At 47.0% G+C, this 20,225-nt stretch overlaps 2 protein-coding genes across 9 annotated transcripts in view; one reads left to right on the top strand and one right to left on the bottom strand.

The window, feature by feature from the left end:
- The window catches only part of aplp2 (amyloid beta (A4) precursor-like protein 2), a 49,642-nt gene extending 42,522 nt beyond the window's left edge, over window positions 1-7,120 (bottom strand). For 4 of the 8 annotated variants that reach the window (XM_070970016.1, XM_070970019.1, XM_070970021.1 and 1 more), the window contains exon 1: window positions 6,765-7,070. In XM_070970016.1, the coding sequence (XP_070826117.1) occupies window positions 6,765-6,836 (72 nt within the window). In that variant the 5' untranslated portion in view covers window positions 6,837-7,070. Of the gene's footprint in view, window positions 1-6,764 lie in introns of all 8 variants that reach the window. The other 4 variants (XM_070970022.1, XM_070970024.1, XM_070970023.1 and 1 more) reach the window with 4 other exon arrangements.
- A 2,219-nt stretch (window positions 7,121-9,339) lies between these two features.
- On the top strand, window positions 9,340-19,717 carry prdm10 (PR domain containing 10). The gene is made up of 23 exons (XM_070970723.1): window positions 9,340-9,366; window positions 10,455-10,587; window positions 10,753-10,914; window positions 11,055-11,114; window positions 11,368-11,472; window positions 11,929-12,103; window positions 12,339-12,580; window positions 12,706-12,906; window positions 13,055-13,127; window positions 13,239-13,356; window positions 13,441-13,561; window positions 13,659-13,928; window positions 14,685-15,029; window positions 15,133-15,288; window positions 15,373-15,552; window positions 15,632-15,742; window positions 15,924-16,124; window positions 16,253-16,396; window positions 16,607-16,777; window positions 16,982-17,119; window positions 17,248-17,503; window positions 17,612-17,709; window positions 17,850-19,717. Exons 2-23 carry the CDS (start codon window positions 10,516-10,518, stop codon window positions 18,036-18,038), a joined length of 3,588 nt encoding a protein of 1,195 aa, XP_070826824.1. The 5' UTR covers window positions 9,340-9,366; window positions 10,455-10,515; the 3' UTR covers window positions 18,039-19,717.
- The last annotated feature ends 508 nt before the right edge of the window (window positions 19,718-20,225 follow it).

The raw sequence follows: 20,225 nt of genomic DNA, 5'->3' as shown, positions 1-20,225 counted from the left end.
TCATGGCTTGCTGTGCGACAACTGCTCTAACCCTTTTGACTCCTGCCAGGTTATTGTTCTGCATAATAAACTGAAAACTTGTGTACAGTTGATGCAGGGGGAACAAAGGGCGACACACACTGAGGCAAAAAGTGAGATTATACATGTCACAGTCTGTTTGTGTGTCTATGAGTGTCCCTCATTTCCCTGGGTTTCCTGCTAGCATTCAAGCTACATTAATTCCTCTCCTCAGTCATCTGGGTTTTTCTATTTCAGGCTGAGGAAATTATGTCCGCGAACGGGTTCTGCCTCTCATTTATATTTTGCCTTCTCCTTAAATTATACAATGCACAAACCCTCCTTTTATTGCTTGTGCGAGGGCAGGGAGGGGATCTGTGGGCTTTAGCTCTTCATCATGCATGAACACCTCTCATTAAATTAATTACAGAGCATGAAGGTAGGAGCTTAAAGATAAGTGGGGAGAAAAACTCAAAAGGTGTTTTTTTCATCTAATTTCTATTACAGGAAAAAAAAAAATCTCGTTCAGAAGCCCAAGGTACAACGCTCAGCTTCTCCCTTTCCCACCTCCTCCTTTGCAGGTGAAATCTCCCCTGTGTCTGCCTGTGTCCCATGTGGACCATCCTACAGAGCTGCTGTTTGTCCTTGGCCACCTTCTCCTTGAGAAAGTGCTGTATCAGACAGGCTGCTAACAGGGCTGTCACGTAGCCGGAGTACCAGCAGCAGCAGCAGCAGCAGCAGCAGCAGCAGCAGCGGCGGCGGCGGCAGCACGGGCCTCTCTTTGGGGGTATACGGTTACACTGCACTGCTTCTATCTCTTACCATTCTGACATTTTCATTTCCCCCCACTCTCCTGAGGAAAAAGGGATGAAGTTAAAAGAAAAAAGGAAACAGGATGGACTCCATGTCGCCGTTGGTTCCAGTCTGGGTGATACCACTTACACTCCAGGCACGGAGGTAAAGAGAGGAGGGACGTGAAAGAAGCTCAGTAAGCAGGAAGACGGACAAGGAGGCAGCTGGAACTAACATGCTCTGTTTTCCCTCGCAGCGAATGGAGTGTTTGTGCAGCGTTGCTCAGCAAATCAGAGAAATGCAGCAGCGAGGCAGCCTGCCAGTCATCCAGCCTTGCCTATCAAGTCAAGAGCTTCCTTCCATGTTTTCCTTCGGCTACAAAACTGGAGCTCTGTGTTTAAACCTGGGCATGCAGATAAGTTAAGAGCAGATCAAATAGACCTTCTCAGGGCTCTCAAATCACCACAAAACAAGAAAAAAATAGACACTGCGGCTCTGACAGTCCTCAAACCACAAACTTAAGCACACTGAGCACGACGCCAAGACACAACATCAAAAAATGGCCTCCCAGCTTGCTGCACGCACATCCAGAGAAAATAAGGACAGAGCCATACGACAAACAAAGACACACAAAGACAGACAGGCAGACCCACCCACACACACACACGCTCGAGCTCTCACACAGAAATAGACAAAGAAACAAATCAACAAAGCAGCAAGAAAAGACACATCAATTATAAGTGAAGTTTGGAAAACTGGGTCTGATCTGAATGCTCTTGTTTGACAAAATTCAGCTGAAGATGGGTTCAAACATGAGTAGAAGAAAAAACAGCCCCTGAGTAATTTATGCTCTTACATTTTCTGGTGTAGCTGAGCATGCAAACAGCAGGAAGTCGTGCCAGGCACGCAGTCAGACGGGCTCTCTGCTCCTTAGCTGCCTGCCTCCATTCTATCTCACTTTGTGCAGGCAAAAGACAAATCAGTGCACAGGCCTCGCCCGAGCCTGCCTGACTCACTGATCAAACAAAAACGAGAGCTACACACCTGAATAAGACAAGGAGAGGACGGCAGACACAGCTCACGTCACGTATGGACAGACAGGGACTGAGGACGAGACGGGCGGGGCCATAGGCGGAGGTACAAGTGCACTATAACTCATAGATAGCGCACCAGATATTTTATTCATGGGAAGAAAAACCCAAGCAGCGAGAGTGACTCACTGTGCCACAGGGACACACACACACACACACACACACACACACACACACACACACACACACACACACACACACACACACACACCGAGAAGTGGGGTGACAGGGTTTAACCCACCTACGTTGACTGCCTTCTCATTCTCAAACAGAAAACACATTAAAAAATAAAGTCAGAAATGGCAGGGCTCCTCTCAGAGGATGAAAGGGGATGTTGTGTACAGTCTCTCTCTCTCGCAGCGCTATCACAGGAAGAGAGCCGCTCGCAGCACAATGCACTGAGCCGTTTGCACTTCAGGCTATGCATTCCTGAGCGCTCTGGCATATAAACTGACAAAGGAATTCTCATGCAGCCGTGCTGAGCCAGGCCGCTGTCGACAGCACGCAGACCCAGGTGTGGTGGCGTCCACACTGGCTGTGCGGATTGACCTACATATGGCGGCGGGCCCGGTGCAACTTAAGCGATGTGCAGTCATCAGTGCGCCGATCTGAACCCACTCAGTCCCCGCCAAGTTAGCGCCACCCAGGATCCCTCACAGAGAAAAACGGACTAAATATGTGATGAGCTGAGCCGTAAGAGGACTCAGGCGTACACACACACATTTCAAAGGCGCACGCAGACACAAAAACACGCATTTCCAGTTGCAAAAAAAACGGAGGCAACTCTGCTCACTTGGGATAATTAGAGCGCACGCAGAGCCTGGGAGACAAAGCCTGGCATCGTGAGAACAAGGCTCGCCTGATGAGGCCTCTCTATTTAAATCCCCGGGATGAGCTGAGAGTGTGTCTGTCGATGGAATCACTCCAGGAGACATGCACGGGCTTGGAGGGAGAAACAGCCAAGGCAGCGAAAGGAAGGCAGAAAAGTGCACATGAACCGAGTGGCAGGAAGGTGTCTTAGAGAAAACGAAAGGACGGACAATAAGAGCTGAGATTCAGACAAATATCCCTCCCTGCTGTTAGTCACGGAGCACAGATCACACTTGGATGTCGAACGAACGCCGATGAAATTACACACAGGTGACTCACTGTGTTCTGTGCCACTTTAAAGCCAGCTTGGCTGTGCTGGGTTTGGAAATGAGGGTTTGACTGAGCGAGTAGGCGAGTGGGGGAGTGAACTGAGCAGATAGAGATGGGTATGGCTCTGGGATTAGTACCTTTCCCTTTGCAGATCTATAAGCACCAAGTGTTTCTTGTCGCTAAGAGGATTCCCGGGGATACGGGGCTGTCCCAACAATTGAAAGCAAGGTTTTAGGCACTAATCTACAAATTCAAGGGCGAGCGAGGCTGATTCTCAGCTGATGCAGCACATGCTGCTGCCGTCAACTTGATTGACACAGCGGAGCGTGGAGGTCAAAGAGGCAATCTTTACAGCTTAGAGGAGAGAGGAGGAGCAGCCTACAGGAGGCTTTAAGTGTGCTCCACCGACTGCAGCCATGTTATTGAGAGATCATTATCAGATGCAAGTGCTACTGATTGTTTTGGTTTTTTCTCAGGCGTGAAATGCGCCAACCGTCTGCTTTGACCCTCGTTTCCACTCGCTATCTCGATCACCTCTGTATGGTAACAACACCCTGAGCTGTCCCGGCTATTCAGGGCCACACAAAAGGCCCTCATAGGGAACCATTCAGCCCTCCCAACAGACGGCTCTACGGCACCCGCCCCGACAATCACAGCCAACTGGGGGCATTCATTCACACGCAATTGTTCAGTATCAGCCCACATCCAGAGCAAACACACACACGGAAGCACACTTTAATATCAGCGCTCGCCCACAAGCACACATGGCCAAGCACGCACACACACTTTGGACGATAAGGGAAAAAATGCTGTTGCAAGAGGACTGCAACCAAAGAGCAATAAGCACAGACCACAGTCTTTTTTGGGGGTTATGCTACTTCTCCCTGTGTACAAGTACACAGCATTTGTGCACAAAGAGCTGCTCTGACAAGCTCATGTTTGCAAACAGGCCCTAAAAAGGCAAAGTCACTGCGCTGGCATGGGTTAACGCTGCCATTCTTACGTGTTGATGTATTTGATGCTACAGGCCCACTTGCTGTAGCCAAGAACAAGCCGACTGGGATATTTGGATTTTTTTGACAGGCACAAAAATCTGATGTTGTGTTGCGTAACACTCAGTCATTTTTACACTGTGTGTCACGGCTGTGATAATCTCTTCTTTCTTAAGTCAGCAGAGAATAAAATGTACTGAATGCATTAACTGTTCCAGATATTCTGTATTCCATTAATCCAGTGGGAGCGATATCAGCAAATGCCTCAGTGTGATGCAATTCTCTGGGTAAACCTGCTGTGTGGATCGAGCCTGCGCCCTATTTCTAAATTAGCTCCAGAAAAGACGCAGCTGCTCACTCTGGATTCTCCACGAGCAAGTGAAAAACCCCGCTCTTTGTGTTTTTGGACACGAAAGAGGAACCAGGGCAAAACCTTTTGAAGCCACTGCAGACTGTAAAACCTTGTGACACAAAGATGCTCGGATGAGAAGGGGGGGGAACACAGCTGAGGAAACAAAAGCCCACAGTCTGGCACTCTCGCAGGTATCTGACAAAACAAAACCGTTTACACAGCTGAAGCAGCCGGCTCACAAAACGCTTCCAAAGGAGAAACTGCGAAGCAAGAGGGCCGTCGGCTCTCCGGCAGTCGCAGCGCACAAAGAGATGAGGAAATATGGAAGGAGAGAGGCGGATCAGAGCGAATAAACCATCCCTGACCAACAGCGAGGATGTCTCTGAGGAGCTCTCCCAGCCTCGTAAATTCAAGCTCAAGGTCCAGGGGAGCCAGCGCAGTCAGCATGTCAGCACAGCGATATCTACCTCCGCTGTGCGTCCACAAGCTCATCAGCGGGGCCACGTCCGCACACACCAGCAGCTTCACTGACAAACACTTGTTTTCAGGCTGCGCAGCCTTGACATGGTTCAAACTGAGAGTTGCAATGGAAAGGGCAACACTGATTTGACTACATTACCAGCCAAGCTGAGAAAAGGACAGTTTGATGTTTAACTTGGTGCTTGGGAGGAGCAGCACTTCCTGAATCTACAATCTTTTGCTTCAGTTCACTAAAGATGAAGCCGTTAATGAGCAGCCACACATGATAAATCCTCTAAATGTTAAAAGTCTTCTGTTTGTTGTCGCCTTTCTCTGACTAAAAGGTGTTCATAATTACATTTTACCCTACAGGTGCATGCTCAGGTGTTTGATTATCACCACCTCAGTGCTAAGTCTTGTGTTTCCTGTGAACAGTGTGCATTTGGAGGATGTGAATGTCAATATCATGAGATGAAAATGCCACATCAAACAAAGAAAAAAGCTCTGTCCTTCAGGACAGCCCATTGATTAAACCACGGGAATCCTCAGCATGCGCCTTACAGTCAAGACGCACAGCAGCCACCATAAATTTCTCAATTTAATCCGGGTGACTGATCGGGAAAATTCAGTGATTTCATCCATTAATCATCTCAGGAGAGTCTGTACAGTATCGATCAGCACGTCTGTGCGGTTAGGAAGGCTGACTGAGGAGGCAATCATTGCAGAGGGGACAGGTCTTTGTAGAGAGAGCGCAGCAGCATAGATTTTGTTAGGGACATAATAACCATTATTCCCCCCCACACAATGCCAGCCAATACTGCCTCAAAATGGCTGAGGTTTCTGTCGCAAACACAGGAGAGAGAGAAACCTTCCCTGATAACCACTTTGCACCGAGCACAACAGTGCCAGGAGGAGACGTCTTGTTAAATGTTTTGTCATGGTTGCTCCAGCAGTGAGCAGGCAGCCTTGTGTTTGCTCTGCGGGGTTGGGGGGCTGTTTGCCCTGAAAAAGGTTGCATTGTTATCAGATGACACACATGTCTGACTCTGCAGGCATCAGTGTCCAGTGAGCCGGCAGGAAAATAGGACATCAGGCAGGTAAGGTGTGTGCACGTGCGTGAGCTGGGGTGTTTGTCCAGGGGGACCAATGATTGGGTCATTTGGATCTAACAAATCGATGGTTTTAGTGGTTCAGACCATAAAACAGACCACAAGCCTGTGAAAATAAGACATTAACAGACAGTGCTGAGTGGGAAGAGGGGCCTGCCTGCATCACAGGGCCAGCACAAGAGGGGGGCCACCCTGTAGACACAGGAAAAGCTGGAGTTTGGACACATACGCAGAAAATAATACACGACGATTCCTCATAGACACAACTGTTACAGAGCAGGCAGCATACTGCGGAGATCCTGTGTGTCCTTAAAGGCCTGACAAAGCGACAGCTGTCTTTCATTTGATCTCTGCAGCAAAGCCAGCTATAATTCATGTTTCAGCACCTTCCGGATCCACATTGTTCAAGTCACACCGACCAGCTGCAATCAGTGCTGGGGAAGGAGGTGAAGAATGACCTGAAGGCGAGCTCATTAATATTTAACTAGATCTGGTGTTATATCAGCCTCACGAACACCTCCAAAGCATTTTTAACTGTATACAAATATGAAGCGTGCTGTGCGTAAATCTTTACACGACTAACTGGAATCGGTCTGATCAGCTCAGCTACTTCTGTGTCTGTGAGAGTCTCAGATAATAAAAAACCAGCGAGATAAAACATTGTTTTCGCTCGCAGATCAGCAGAGCTCAGCCACAAATGCCTCATGCGAGGAAAGGACAGAATACAGGCCGAAAAGACTGGCTTTAGCGTGAGCGAATTACGCTCGGGGGTTTGATCCAAATCAGACGAACCTGGCACAGAATAAAGCCGAAGACGTTTCAGATCACATACCTCGATGTAGCCGGCCAGCGCTGGAACCACAATGCCCAAAATCAGGACAGATATCGCCGGGACTGAACCCATCTTCCAGATCTCCTCTTATGCTACTGTAAATAACTTATATCCCGAGAGCTATGCGCGTGAAGTGACGTCCGGGGGGATAAAGAGCAAACCGGGTCCTGGGAGTCCTTTGAGAATGTGTCCCGGAGCGCGACGCGCAGCGAGTCCGGCTCCGCTTGTTTTGTTACCCGAGCTGGACAGAAATGTTGGAGGGGAGACTGTCTGTCGGTCTCCTCTGGAAATGTGGACTGAGTGTCTGTGGCGCGGCTGCTGATCCTCCGCTGCCTCCTCCCTCCTCCGGTTCATCTGATCCAGACGCAGCGCAGTGCGCCACCAGGCGACCCGCTGCGTAACATCCACCCTGCAACTCTCTTTAGGCTGGGCAGGTCATGAAGAATGACAACACCACCTTCATTTACACATCTGTTCAATGAGCTGCGGCGGTGGAGGGAGCTGATATCGAAAAGCACTGCTCTTAACTTCTCTGTGGCACTTTACTCCATCACTGCATCTGCTTTAGAGCTGCAGTCATTTCATCTTAAAAACATGTTTATTAAGTAGTTAAAAGTAGCTCTACCTCAGTCTGTTGCATGTTTGTATGCATTAATGTGTAAAAAAATGTACTTTTGTATTATTATCATTATTATTATAAATACAGGCCTTGTATTTGTAATTGAGTACTTTTACATGGTGGTTTTGCTTTTTTACTGCAGCAAATGATCTGAATCTACTTCTTTGAGTACAGCTGAGCTGAATATGAGAAGCAAAAGCAAAAGCAAAGACACCGTGGTGGAAAGTAAAGTACATTTAATCAAGTAGTAGTACTTAAGTAAAACGTTGAGGTTTATTTTACTGTAGTATTTCCATTTACTCCACAACAATTCAGCCTTCTACCACCCAACAATTGCCTGACAGCTGGATTTACTTCACAGACATTTTATACACACAACATGCAATCAGCTTATGTGATATTGTTTTAAAAGCACTGTTTTAAATGAAACTGGGACATCAACCAATTATCAGGTGATGATGATGATGATGATTTCAATTGTTTGTTTAAATATAAGATCAAATAAATTAATAAAAAACAGTGAAAGAAAGTCCAAGATGATTCAGACAGAGAAAAGCAGACAGTCCTCACTTTACTTCCCATACTGTAAGAATATTTATATATTTATTCACTTTTTCTTATGTCTGTCTATTTCTATTGCAATTTAATATGTCAAATATGAGGTCAGTCATATCAACCTGACAGCATGTGCTATCTGACATGTTCACACACATTTCATACAGACAAACCGACTTTTAGCTTTTCTTGGAGCAGTTTGTGTGTGTACAGTAAAGATTCATGGTGAGTAACTACGCGTATGTCTGCTTTATTTTGAAAGTATCCACCGGATTATTCATTTTATCTGCCTGATGACTAAGTGATGACTTTTACTGTTATCATAAGTACACACTGCCCTCTCACGGTAAACATACTGTTCATTGTCTTGAGTTTTGATTTAACAGGAAGTGTCTTCACTGTTCTGTCTGTCTTCACATTAATAAATGCATTTGTATTTGCTCACTGACTGCACGAAATGAGAGGTTATGATTATTACATTGGGTTTCACCCACCTCTACAAAGTAAACGGCGAGGTCATGTTGTATTCACGTTGTGTAAACGACATAAACCTCTGGTTATTGTACTTGTTTGTAGTAATTATACCTTGATCTATTACAGAATCTATATAAAGCACTTTTAATTTACTTGTATTGAACTGTGCTATATAAATGAAAATGCCATTATTATACAGCTGCAAATAAATTGCATCACATGATGCAGGGCTTTACATTTTTTGATTACAAAGTATGCACCTTTGAATAATATAAATTATCAGTACTAAAATCTGAAAAGTGGAGTCGTACTCTATAAACTTTGACCACTGTAGAACAATAACACTAATATTTCCTGACCGTGTGTCATTTGCTGTGCTTCCGTTTGGTCTTATATTTTGAAATATTCACCGGAAGTGTTACGGTCATTGACGCTAACTTGATAGCATTGAGACTGCAGGTCCTAACTGTGACCACTAGAAGGAAGTAACCACGCGTGATTCAGATTACAATTCGGTAAACTGTCATCCTTTGACTCGTTTTTTTAGAAAGGAAATACTTTCTATTTTTTAGGGCCTACGCAACGTTAGCATAAACTAGCTTTGCTACCAAAACGTAGAAAAAATGTAGTAGTAACGCAAAGAACGCCTTTGGACAAGAAGTTTAATTCAATTGGACGACTTCGGTGTTTTATTTTTCTGATTGGCTGTACTAAAATAGATCATGAAGTTTTAACCACGATTAATAAACATGTCAGCGGTAACATACTGGGCCAGCGTTGTATTATATAATTCCTGCTAATGCATTAACTCTTTCGTTGAGATAATGTTTTAAAATATTAAGCTACTTTTGCTACGACTAAAAAAACACCAATCGGGGGCCACGCTCCTGCGTGTTGCTAGGCAGATTATGTTAATATATGCAATGCAGCCATCTCTGCAGCTACCATTGTGAGGTAAGAACAACTTCTACGCTTTCCACAAAACGTAAGAAAACTAGGAATTGCTTGACGGCCAGATCTGTAGCTCGACTACTCGGCAATCGTTCAGTTAATATAAATTAAATGTGCGGGTTGTTTTAGCGCATTTGAACGAGCAGAAAACATCTATTTTTTCTTTCGGTCTCCTCGGATGTGGTTGTTGTTGTTAGTCCCACCCAAAATGGAGCCCATTCTTCCTTGTTCACGGCAGACTTGAAGGGCTGGGCTCAACTAGAATGGGGGGACGGGTGGGTCAACCCAAATAATTCGGGTTTTTAGCGCTTCACTATGAGCTTTGTTAAAAAAACGCAGAATGTGGTTCAGGCCCTGAAGCATCACAAGTAATGTTTGGCTCCAAGGTCGGCCGTACATTGGGGCTAAATGGCCGTAATGCTAATGTCGCGGTGCAGTAAATGCCCGGGTTTCTATACCGCCGGTTTTTGTGGTATGGTCCAGTTGGGACTGAGAACCTGCGGGGTTAAAATAGGGGGGAATTGAATTTATTATTGATTATACCAACTACATATCTGAATAAGATCACAGAGTCGCGATCTTTCACGGCGGCTTTTGTACCGACACACGGTTGTATTTAGTCACCGTTTTCCGGGCGGCCTCGTCAGCAAACGGTGACCGCGTTTTCGCTCGTACCCCCGCTGAGCGTCCTATGTGGCCGCTCTGTACGCGAAGCTACATGCGGGTTTATTTTGACGAGCATGCCCTGACAGCCGAGGCGAACTGCGGCCGGAGACCCAAAGTCTCCGTCGCAGGTGACACCGGAGGTTGAATTCAGGGCCAGTTTGCTCAGAAATGGCTGCTGCAGTGCCTCATTGATGCAGCGGTCCCCCCACACAGGCCTGTCTAGCACATAATGTGACTTAATAAAACAGGCGAGGCTTCATGCATGAAGCTACTTCAGACCGTATACACATTTCTACTGCTATCTAAGACCTGGAAGCCTCAAACTCATGCAGCCATGCATATTTCACCTTGGTATTAGCTATTATCACCATGTTGCATTACTAATATGAAAATCACCCCAGTGCTCTCGTCTGCGTGCATTACAGGCATCCCTGGCTGTCTCCAGACTGAAGTGACAGGTGAAGTGGTTGGGGGCATCGTGCTGCCATGGAGACCAAGCAGGAACCCTCTGCTGTGTGGAGTCAGACTGCAAACAGTGATTCAGGCAATGGCACACAGGTCCGCCACCCTTCCTGAGCTGTCCCTGAGCTCAGCAGTCAGGGGGCTCCTCTTCCTCATAAACTCCTCATTTGTTCAACACTCATGTATACTTTTTAATGTGGGCTAAGTCACAGTCAGAGAGTGTAATAATGCTGCAGCTGGTCTCGTGCACGTGTGTTGCAGGTGCATTTTGAAGGCGGCACAGTGGCCCAGATCGTGTACAGTGGAGATCAGGGGGACCGGGGGCAGCAGCAGGTGGTTTACACAGCAGACGGGAGCTCCTATACCTCTGTGGAGTCTGCAGAGCACACGCTGGTCTACATACACCCTGCAGATGGCACACAGGTAAGAAGGGATCTTATTTAGAGCAGGTGTGCTTTTTTTGTGTTGTGTCCAAGGACGTCATGGCAAGACATGTGAAGCCCATGGCTCTTATGGGAACATGTAAAATTCATAACACACACTCTGTTTAACTTTTCTTTCAGACTGTCTTCGCTGATCAGCCACAAGTGGCGTACATTCAGCAGGATGGTACAACCCAACAGGTAAGTGTACCAGGTGATGTCATCTCATGCTGGTTCCCACCCGCTTTCATGTCTCTATTATAGATTAAATGAGTGAATGAACTGCTGTACTACTACTACTACTGTGTTATTATTCCAAATATAATTCTGACAGTTTCACGTGACCTCTTCAGAGAAAATGCTTCTTTCTTCACTCTCATTTCCAAAGTGGTGATGCGGCGGTGGCGCCAACAATGTCTGTTTCCGCTTCAAAGCGCTGTGATCTCATTCGTAGGTCACCGTTTTGCTGCCCAGTGGACAAAACATGAATGCTGCTAATCTGCATGTTCTCAGTAATGTCGCAGAGGCTCCCCAAGCGATCCTGGAGCCAGTTTCCCAGGTGAGGGCACGCTGTACTGCTTACCTTCCCAAACAAGAAATACTGTTTGTCTGCAGCACAGAGACCTAAGTGAACATGATTGTTTGATGACGCATCTGTACAGTGATAACAAATTCAGCTTGCTGTTCCAGCAGGTCCAACTCGGTGCAGTTCATGTATGATTTACACGAACACATTTGCGGTGCAGACACAGTATAAAGTCATACGATGCGATATCCAAAAATAATCTTCAGAAACATCCCAGCCTGACATTTTAAGATTCAGTCCCTCAGAAACAAATGCTCAATGAATGTTTCTAATACATAAAAGGTATCTAGCTGTGAAAACAAACCAAGGATTCATTATTTTTCCTTTAAATTAATCTTGTTTTATTGTTATATGTGAACAAGCCTGACGTCAGTGTTCATCAGGATAAACAGAAGAGTGTGTGTTAACTGTGTGAAATGACTCCCGCAGGAGCAGCTGTCTGTGTCCAATTCACTCCCATCCATGGCTGACATGGCGGACCCCCCCACCAGTCCCCTCGGGGCCACAGACTCCACGGACGATTCTGATGAAGATGAGGATGAAGACTCCGACATGGATGACTGGGAACCTCGTGAGCCTCAGTCATTCAACCCTCACAGCCTCTGTGAGTGACGGCCTGCTCAGGAGTCTCAGTCATCATGTAGAGCAGACACAGAATCATAATAATAATAATAATAATAATAATAATAGTACAGTTTATTTATTTATAGTGCGCCTTTCAGGGTTTAAGTTGATCATCATGATAAAAACTGTGATGCCAAAATGATTGAAATCACACATCATGTCTCTGCAGCAGGTGGATTCTGTCTTACTAATTTCTCCTTTTTGTGGCCTCTCAGGGTGTGAGGAGTGTAATAATGCCAACCCCTCTGTGTGTCTGAAGCACGGCCCTCTGCACCCCATCCCCAGCCGGCCGGTGATGTCCAAGGCCCGGGCCAGTCTGCCTCTGGTCCTCTACATCGATCGCTTCCTGGGCGGGGTGTTCTCCAAGAGACGCATCCCGAAGCGCACACAGTTCGGTCCCGTGGAGGGACCTCTGGTTCCTCAGAGCGAGCTTCAGGAGCACTACATTCATCTGAAGGTAAAACGGTCTCTGTCTCTTGTTATCCACTCATACTACAAACATCCAAACTTCGTAGTCATATTGTAAAGAAACAAAACCAAAAACCTGTTTTTGTGAACGATGATTTGTCCTTGTGGTCTCAGCTGTGCATGCTGGATGCAGAGAAAGATGGAGAGAAGCCTGACGACATGTGGTTGGACCTTTCTGATGAAGACAGCTGCAACTGGATGATGTTTGTGAGACCCGCTCAGAACCACCTGGAGCAGAACCTGGTGGCCTATCAGTACGGCTCAGAGATATTCTACACAACCATCAAGAACATCCAACCCAAGCAGGAGCTCAAGGTCAGCCCCGGGTGGTGCAGTTTGCCTGTAGCATTACGCATACAGCGTGCGTGTTTGTCCTGTTTCATAAGTGCTACTCCCTTTACTCCATTTAGGATATCAGATTAGACCGTCGTAATCAGTGTTTTCATGATGTTTCCTTCTGCAGGTGTGGTACGCGGCATCATACGCAGAGTTTGTCAATCAGAAGATCCACGATGTTACAGAAGAGGAGAGAAAAGGTGAGTCTGCACATCACCATTTCTCAGCCCTGCTGTGACGGCATGTGTCCCTTTACAAACTGCTGAAACAGCAGCGGAGCTTCGCAGTCCTGACTTTTCTTGTTCCTTCAGTGCTGCGGGAGCAAGAGAAGAACTGGCCTTGCTATGAGTGTAACCGTCGCTTTGTGAGCTCTGAACAGCTGCAGCAACATCTCAACATGCACGATGACAAATTAAACTCTGTTACCAGGTGAAGCCTTATTTTAGATTTTCTCTTTAGTTTCCACAACATTAGAGCCCAAATGACCTGTTCACGGTTCCTTTCCTCTCTCAGATCCAGAGGCCGCAGTCGAGGACGAGGCAGGAGGAGATTTGGGACGGGAAGAAGACCGGGACGGCCTCCTAAATTTATCCGTTTGGATCCACCATTAGATGCTGGTGGAGACAAGACAACAGTGAGGGACACACCGGTGAAACTGTGATTGAAATGTTTGGCCTCAAATACGTAGCTGAATTACTTAGCATTTGTTTTTTAATTCCCTCATTAATCAGGAGATGCTGGAACTGACGGAGAAGCCGCTGGAGGAGCGAGTGGAGGTCGCTCAGAACGGGCTGAAGGTGGTGGAGATGGAGCCGGAGGTGGAGGCTGTGAATGAGGCAGAGGGCCAGCTTCTGCCTCCTGCAGGGGAGCCGGTCCCAGAGTCTGTCAGTCCGCCCTCCAACACGGATCTGCCGGTTGCGCTGAAGGAGGACCCGGCACAGAGCAGCCAATCAGACGCCCACCTCACATCTCAGGACATGCGCCGTGCCAAGAGGATACGGGTAAGACGAGGCTCTGACCACATGCACACCTGGTGTTAAAACGTGATCTGAATCTGGACATCTCCTCTGGGTCTGGATCGGTCTGGCTCGCATTGTGAGTAAACACAATCCGTAGGCTGCACAACACAAGGATATTTGTTTTTAGTCGACATAAAGTACAAGTTGTTCAAATTTAGAGAACAAGCAAGTGAGCAGGCTGAAAGAGACAGGCCTCTGATTACTGATTATACGTCTCTTCTGCACCACGAAAGCACCAAAGGACATGTTATTCAACAGACTGGCATGAAACGTGAAAGCAGTACAGCTGGGAAATGAATGATTTACAGTCAGAGATAACTGTCTCTGTGCAGCTGATCTGCTTTTAACAAGGCACGTCATTTATGTAGTTACAGAGAAGCGACGTGCTGCTGCAACACACCGGGAGATAGATTTACAGATCCCATTTTGATACCAGGTGTAGATGTTGTGTCTGCATTACCTGAAAGGCGACAGTGCTGTGGATAGTTTATTTGGTGTCACGGTGGCCATGATTTGCTTTACAACAGTGTGCCTCTCTTCCTCAATGCATGCGTCCCTCAAAGATGGATGTACAGGTAGGTGGGATGACAGAAAACATGAGCTTCTTTTGTCATGTTCAGTAATATTATTGCTCATGTGACATGTCAGGATATGCCTCCTCATGTCTCTGCAGATCCATGAGACAAACACTTTTGAGTTTTTTGCTAGTGGTTCCTTTGCTCCTCTGTCCCATGTCAGAACGCAGCTCTGCAGCACCTGTTCATCAGGAAGAGTTTCCGTCCTTTCAAATGCACCCACTGTGGCAAGGCCTTCCGGGACAAAGACAAGCTGGATCAGCACCTGCGGGTCCACGGCCGGGACGCCTACGCCTTTTCCTGCCACATTTGCAGCAAGAGCTTCATGAGTGACTCGGCCCTGGAGGACCATCTGCTGGTGCACACAGAGAACCGCTCCTACTCTTGTCTCTTATGCCCAGAAACCTTTGAAAGGCTGGACCTGCTCAAAGACCACGTCGGGGTGCATGCTGTGGACGGCTGCTTCACCTGTCCGTCCTGCAAGAAGACGTTTACTGACTTCATCCAGGTTAGTAATGAATGTCTCTTACAGGGTGATGCGGCGAGGGTATGGGAAGAGGATTTGACGACACTACATTAAGACACTGACTACAAAGTGTTGTCTTCCTCAGGTGAAGAAGCACATTCGCTGCTTCCATTCAGAGAAGATCTTCCAATGCCCAGACTGTGAAAAGGCGTTTTGCCGGCCTGACAAACTGCGCTTGCACATGTTACGCCACTCTGACCGCAAGGACTTCCTGTGTTCGACCTGTGGCAAACAGTTCAAGGTAAGACGAGGAAACAGTCGGTAGTGTCAGATTATAGATGCGTGACGTCTTATGTGGCCATTCTGTTCCTTCTGTGACGTTAAGAGGAAGGATAAGCTGCGGGAACACATGCAGCGCATGCACAATCCGGACAGAGAGGCGAAGAAGGCCGACCGAATCCACCGCTCCAAAACCCTCAAACTGAAGGTGCCCACCACCGACTTCGAGAGCTTCATGTTCAAATGCAGAGTGTGCATGATGGGATTCAGACGCAGAGGAATGCTGGTGAGCAACAACCCGCAGAAACCTTTTCATTTGGTGAGACTGAACTGCGGTACGCTTAGCTTTATTTTTCTGCTTACAGGTCAATCATTTGTCCAAGCGTCATCCAGAGATGCGTATCGATGATGTGCCAGAGCTAACGCTGCCAATTATCAAGCCCAACAGGGACTACTTCTGCCAGTATTGTGACAAGGTTTGTGTTCCCCTTCTGTCATGTGCACAGTGAGCTTTGGAGGAGACTTACCAATGATATTTTTTATTTAATACCAGAGTGCAGCATGAAAGTTGATGCCTTCAATCTAAGAGTGAAACTTCTGCTTCACCTCAAATTCTGAACCTTTCAGTTATTAATGAATGGACTGATGTCTGTGCAGGTGTACAAGAGTGCCAGCAAGAGGAAAGCCCACATACTGAAGAACCACCCCGGGGCAGAACTGCCTCCCAGCATCCGTAAATTGCGTCCGGCTGCTCCCGGAGAGCCAGACCCCATGTTGAGCACGCACACCCAGCTGACTGGCACCATTGCCACTGCGCCGGTCTGTTGCCCACACTGTGCCAAGCAGTACAGCAGCAAGGTTAGCGAGGAGCTCTGTCTGTTTTACTTCACTGGAAATCTGTGCAAGCACTTAAACAGAGATGGACTGTAGCTGTGTGCGTGTATCTCATACCCCACCTGGTAACTTCCTGTGTGCTTGTATCTCAGACTAAGATGGTCCAGCACATCAGGAAGAAACATCCAGAGTTTGCCCAACTCACCAACACCATCCAGACTCCTCTGACTACAGCTGTGATCAGTAGCACTCCTGCAGTCATCAGCGCAGACGGGACCACAGCTGAGGCTGTCGTGGTAAGGAAGAGTTACAGACATGCACGTCGAGCAGCAGCGCTCAGTGGATTTCTGTCCAAAGATGTCACGTCTTGCACGAAAATATGTATTAAACAAAAAAGCAGTCACAGCAAAGAGCGTGTGAATGTAAAAGTGGACTTTATGTAGCAGAAGCAGCAAAGAAGAAAAGAAATAAAGGTCATCTAACTTTAGGGTTTATTTTCTCCGCAGACCACAGATCTGCTGACCCAGGCCATGACGGAGCTTTCTCAAACACTGACCACAGACTACCGCACCGCACAGGGAGACTACCAGAGGATCCAGTACATCCCTGTGTCTCAGGCCGGAGGCAGCCTGTCCCAGCCGCAACACATCCAGCTGCAGGTGGTGCAGGTGGCTCCGGTAAGATCCGTGTTGTATGTTTTTTAACTTCTCTGTGTCCCGAAAGCTGCTTTGACATGTAGGTTTCAAACATTTCGGCAAGTTAGCTGCCTTTTATTTCCTGCTGTACTTTGAAAATGTCATGTGAAGATTAAAGTAGCTTGTTTTGTTTAGCCACATTTATGAAAAATGGTCCTGCAAGTTGATGTCTTCTGTGTTTCGCAGGCTTCCTCCCCACATTCCCAGCACCCGACAGTAGATGTGAGTCAGCTGCATGACCCTCATGGCTACAGCCAGCACTCCATCCAGGTGCAGCACATCCAGGTCACAGAGCCCTCGGGCACTGCACAAGGGTCCACCCAGGTAAACGCTCATTGCACTGACTCTGGAGTTTGGATGATGAGGAATTTCAAACCCGTAATGACTTTATAAGACAGGATGTGGGCTTGATAACAGAATACTTACAGGACCACCTCTTCTGTCTCTTTCAGGTCACAGGTCAGCCTCTAAGCCCCACCTCCCAGCAGCCTACTCAGGAACTGAGCCCCACCCAGCTGACCCCTGTCACCTTAGCTCAGAGTCACACTCTGCCGACCAGCAGCACCCAGCAGCAGCAGCAGCAGCAGCAGCAGCAGCAGCAGCAGCAGCAGCAGCAGCAACAGCAGCAGCAGCAGCAGCAGCAGCAGCAGCAGCAGGGGACTGTGCAGCATGCTTACATACCCGGGAACTGGAACTACAGGGGCTACTGTGAGTCACATGCATGCTCCCACGTCGACCAGTCAGACTGCATGTTTTGGTGGCTCTGTGCTGTATGATTACCTGTCAGGTTCATGTGTTAACTTTTTACTGTTGCAGCGTCTGAGATCCAGATGATGGCCGTACCTCACGCGCAGTATGTGATCGCTGAGGCCAGCACACCTGTGTCTGGAGTCAACAGCAACCAGGTGAAAACGGTGAGTGAGCGCGGTGTGATAGATGAGAATGACCGTCACGGTGTCCTGCACAGCTGAGGCAGTTTCAGCCAGACGATAAATAAGCAGAAATGAGCAGAAAGTCTGATTGAACTAAAGACGTTGTCGCCCCCGTCCTGCAGACGCACTACGTTATCTCCGAGGGTCAGACCGAGCTGGAGACCAAACAGACTGTTCCTCAGAGCGCGAGCCAGGCCCACGCTGAACATCTGGAGCAGCAGCCGGCCAATCAGCAAGCCACCACGCAGTACATCATCACCACAACCACCAATGGCAGCGGCACAAGCGAAGTTCACATCACGAAACCCTGAAGTGTACAGCGATGACCTCTGCAAACCCAGCGCGGACCCACGGGCCGATCCTGCATGTAGACCTCAGCAGCTTGTATGCACATAGATGAACAACCAGTCATATGCACATGGAAGCAGACTTCTGTACATGCAGAGCTAAAATGAGGATGAATTAATAACCAGCACAGTTTTATGTGTGTGTAAAGTGTTACGACGTTGGATGAGCTGAGAAAATAAAGCCGGTAGAGAGCTCAGCGCTTGGTTTGAAGTCACGGCGCTGTGTGAAGTGTAGATTCCTTCAGAAAGATTTTCATCGAGCCAGCTGACGTTACATCACTATCAAAGACGTAAACAAGGAGAATGAGAGCCATCACTGTCAGGTGTTTGTTCCTCAGTCCTGCAGATTCGAGGGCCCATTTTACACATTTGTAAAGTTACAGACATTTCTTAAACTATTGTATTTGTAAATAAAAGCCTGGACAGAAATACAGAACTGAAAAATATAAGAAAATACTGAAACAAAGCAGCAGTTCCTTCCAAAACAGGTCAGTATGTTTTTGCCCAACGCACCGTCTATTGTCATGTATGTGAACCCCTTCTCTGAATTTTCCTATAAATCACAGCTGTTGTAGTTGCGATGATGACAAAAATACCTGTTTTTCATAGTAAAAATTCAGAAAAGCAAACAATCTTCCAAGTCTCGCTGAATGCTCCCAGCAGCTTTGGGTGTTCTGAAAGTTTTGCTTTTCATTTGCTTTTGAAAGACTTGCAGAGTTTGTAGAGTTACAGTCGATTTAAAGTCACTAACGTATTGAATCATTTTGTTTTTGACGTCAGAAAGTGATGATCACAGACTGAACTGTACGAGAACAGGCACTGAAAGGCAGAATGAGGAGGATTAGTCGCTGCACAACAGTCAAAGTTGAAAAGGACTTCTTTCGATCTGGCACCTCTTTGTTTCCTGTCCTCGCACTCTACATGCTGTTATTAGCTGGGGGCTACACCCTCTCCCCTCAAAGCTTGACACCCAGAAATGTAAGGTGTGGTTGGTGTGCTTGCTTCTATCTGCGACCACACCTGCTGCAGCAGTGATGTCACAGGGTCCCGGAGCACACCTGTGCATCGCTGCAGCCAGACGGGTGTAGGAGCCTTTCAGGTGGTTTTATAGAAGCTTGAAGCCAAATACAAAATGTCCTGAGTGACACTTTAGAGGACAAGTGACACAAGTACAAAATATTTGGTGCTAAAATTTGAAATATTTCGGGACAGCGTCACAGGTTTGCATCTGAAAGCGTAGCAGCTAATCCCACTGTATTAATCCCCCTCATTAAATCCTAATTTGGGTTTGGTACTTAAAGGGAAGCATAGTATTTGTGGGTATCCTTCAGGGGATATTGTCACTCAGCATGTCTCCTTCACAGGCCACTCAGTCGTGTTCAAACCTCATAACAATCACCCATCCTGCTGAAGTGTTGGTGAGCAAGGCATGCCTGGTGCTGGAGCTTATCTTCAGACTGAAAAAGTACTTTTGTTTCTTGTTTAAAGTCTTAGATTTTCATTATTTACTTGTACAATAAGTTCCCATGACACAGGTTAATGCACTGAATCATAAAATGCTCTTAATGTGCCCGTTATTTATATTCTCTGACAACAGACATGCAAAATAAAATCCAGCTGCAGTTTTCTGAGTTTGGTCGTCTTCAGCGATTCCTATTGTTGCAGCTGTCTTTGTCCTTTTGTCCACGTGTTGAGGAATTCAATTCTTTTCTACGTGCACGTTGTGTTTTCCGTTCACTTCATCGTGAATGTGTTGAACTCGGGAGCAAGTGGCGCCCAAACAATTTCATCATGGCGTTTCTTGAGGTTAATTGGAGCCTGATTTGTGTGGATGTTCTTCTTCTTCTCACTGCTAGATGGCAGCATGGCTTCAGAGGACGGAGACGAGTCCTGCCGCATTTTAAGACTGTCAAACAATGATGGAGAGTGCTGACCTCAGTTATGTTTGAGCGTTAATGATTTTAAATGGGTTTGTAAACTGTTTGCTGTGAAGGATCAGTTTAATGCTTTTTAAATCCCATCAGGTGTGAGTGACAGTGAGTCAGAAGTGGCTGTTGGAGGGGTGACGTTGACTCTGGGTGTATCTGGGTGGAGCAGGGCTTGTCCTCCACACAGTCACGATCAGTATGTTTAACACATTCCTGCAAAGAC

Source organism: Chaetodon trifascialis, chromosome 9 (assembly GCF_039877785.1).
Source record: "Chaetodon trifascialis isolate fChaTrf1 chromosome 9, fChaTrf1.hap1, whole genome shotgun sequence".
Lineage (NCBI taxonomy): Eukaryota > Metazoa > Chordata > Actinopteri > Chaetodontiformes > Chaetodontidae > Chaetodon > Chaetodon trifascialis.
This window is presented reverse-complemented; position numbering and strand designations above follow the sequence as displayed.

What these genes read in the sequence shown, in the direction of transcription:
- prdm10 (XM_070970723.1), top strand. Translation starts at nt 10,516, where the DNA reads ATGGAGACCAAGCAGGAACCCTCTGCTGTGTGGAGTCAGACTGCAAAC. An exon ending in AGGATGGTACAACCCAACAG is followed by an intron (nt 11,115 to 11,367) that starts GTAAGTGTACCA and finishes TCTCATTCGTAG; the next exon opens with GTCACCGTTTTGCTGCCCAG. An exon ending in AGGTGGTGCAGGTGGCTCCG is followed by an intron (nt 16,778 to 16,981) that starts GTAAGATCCGTG and finishes TGTGTTTCGCAG; the next exon opens with GCTTCCTCCCCACATTCCCA.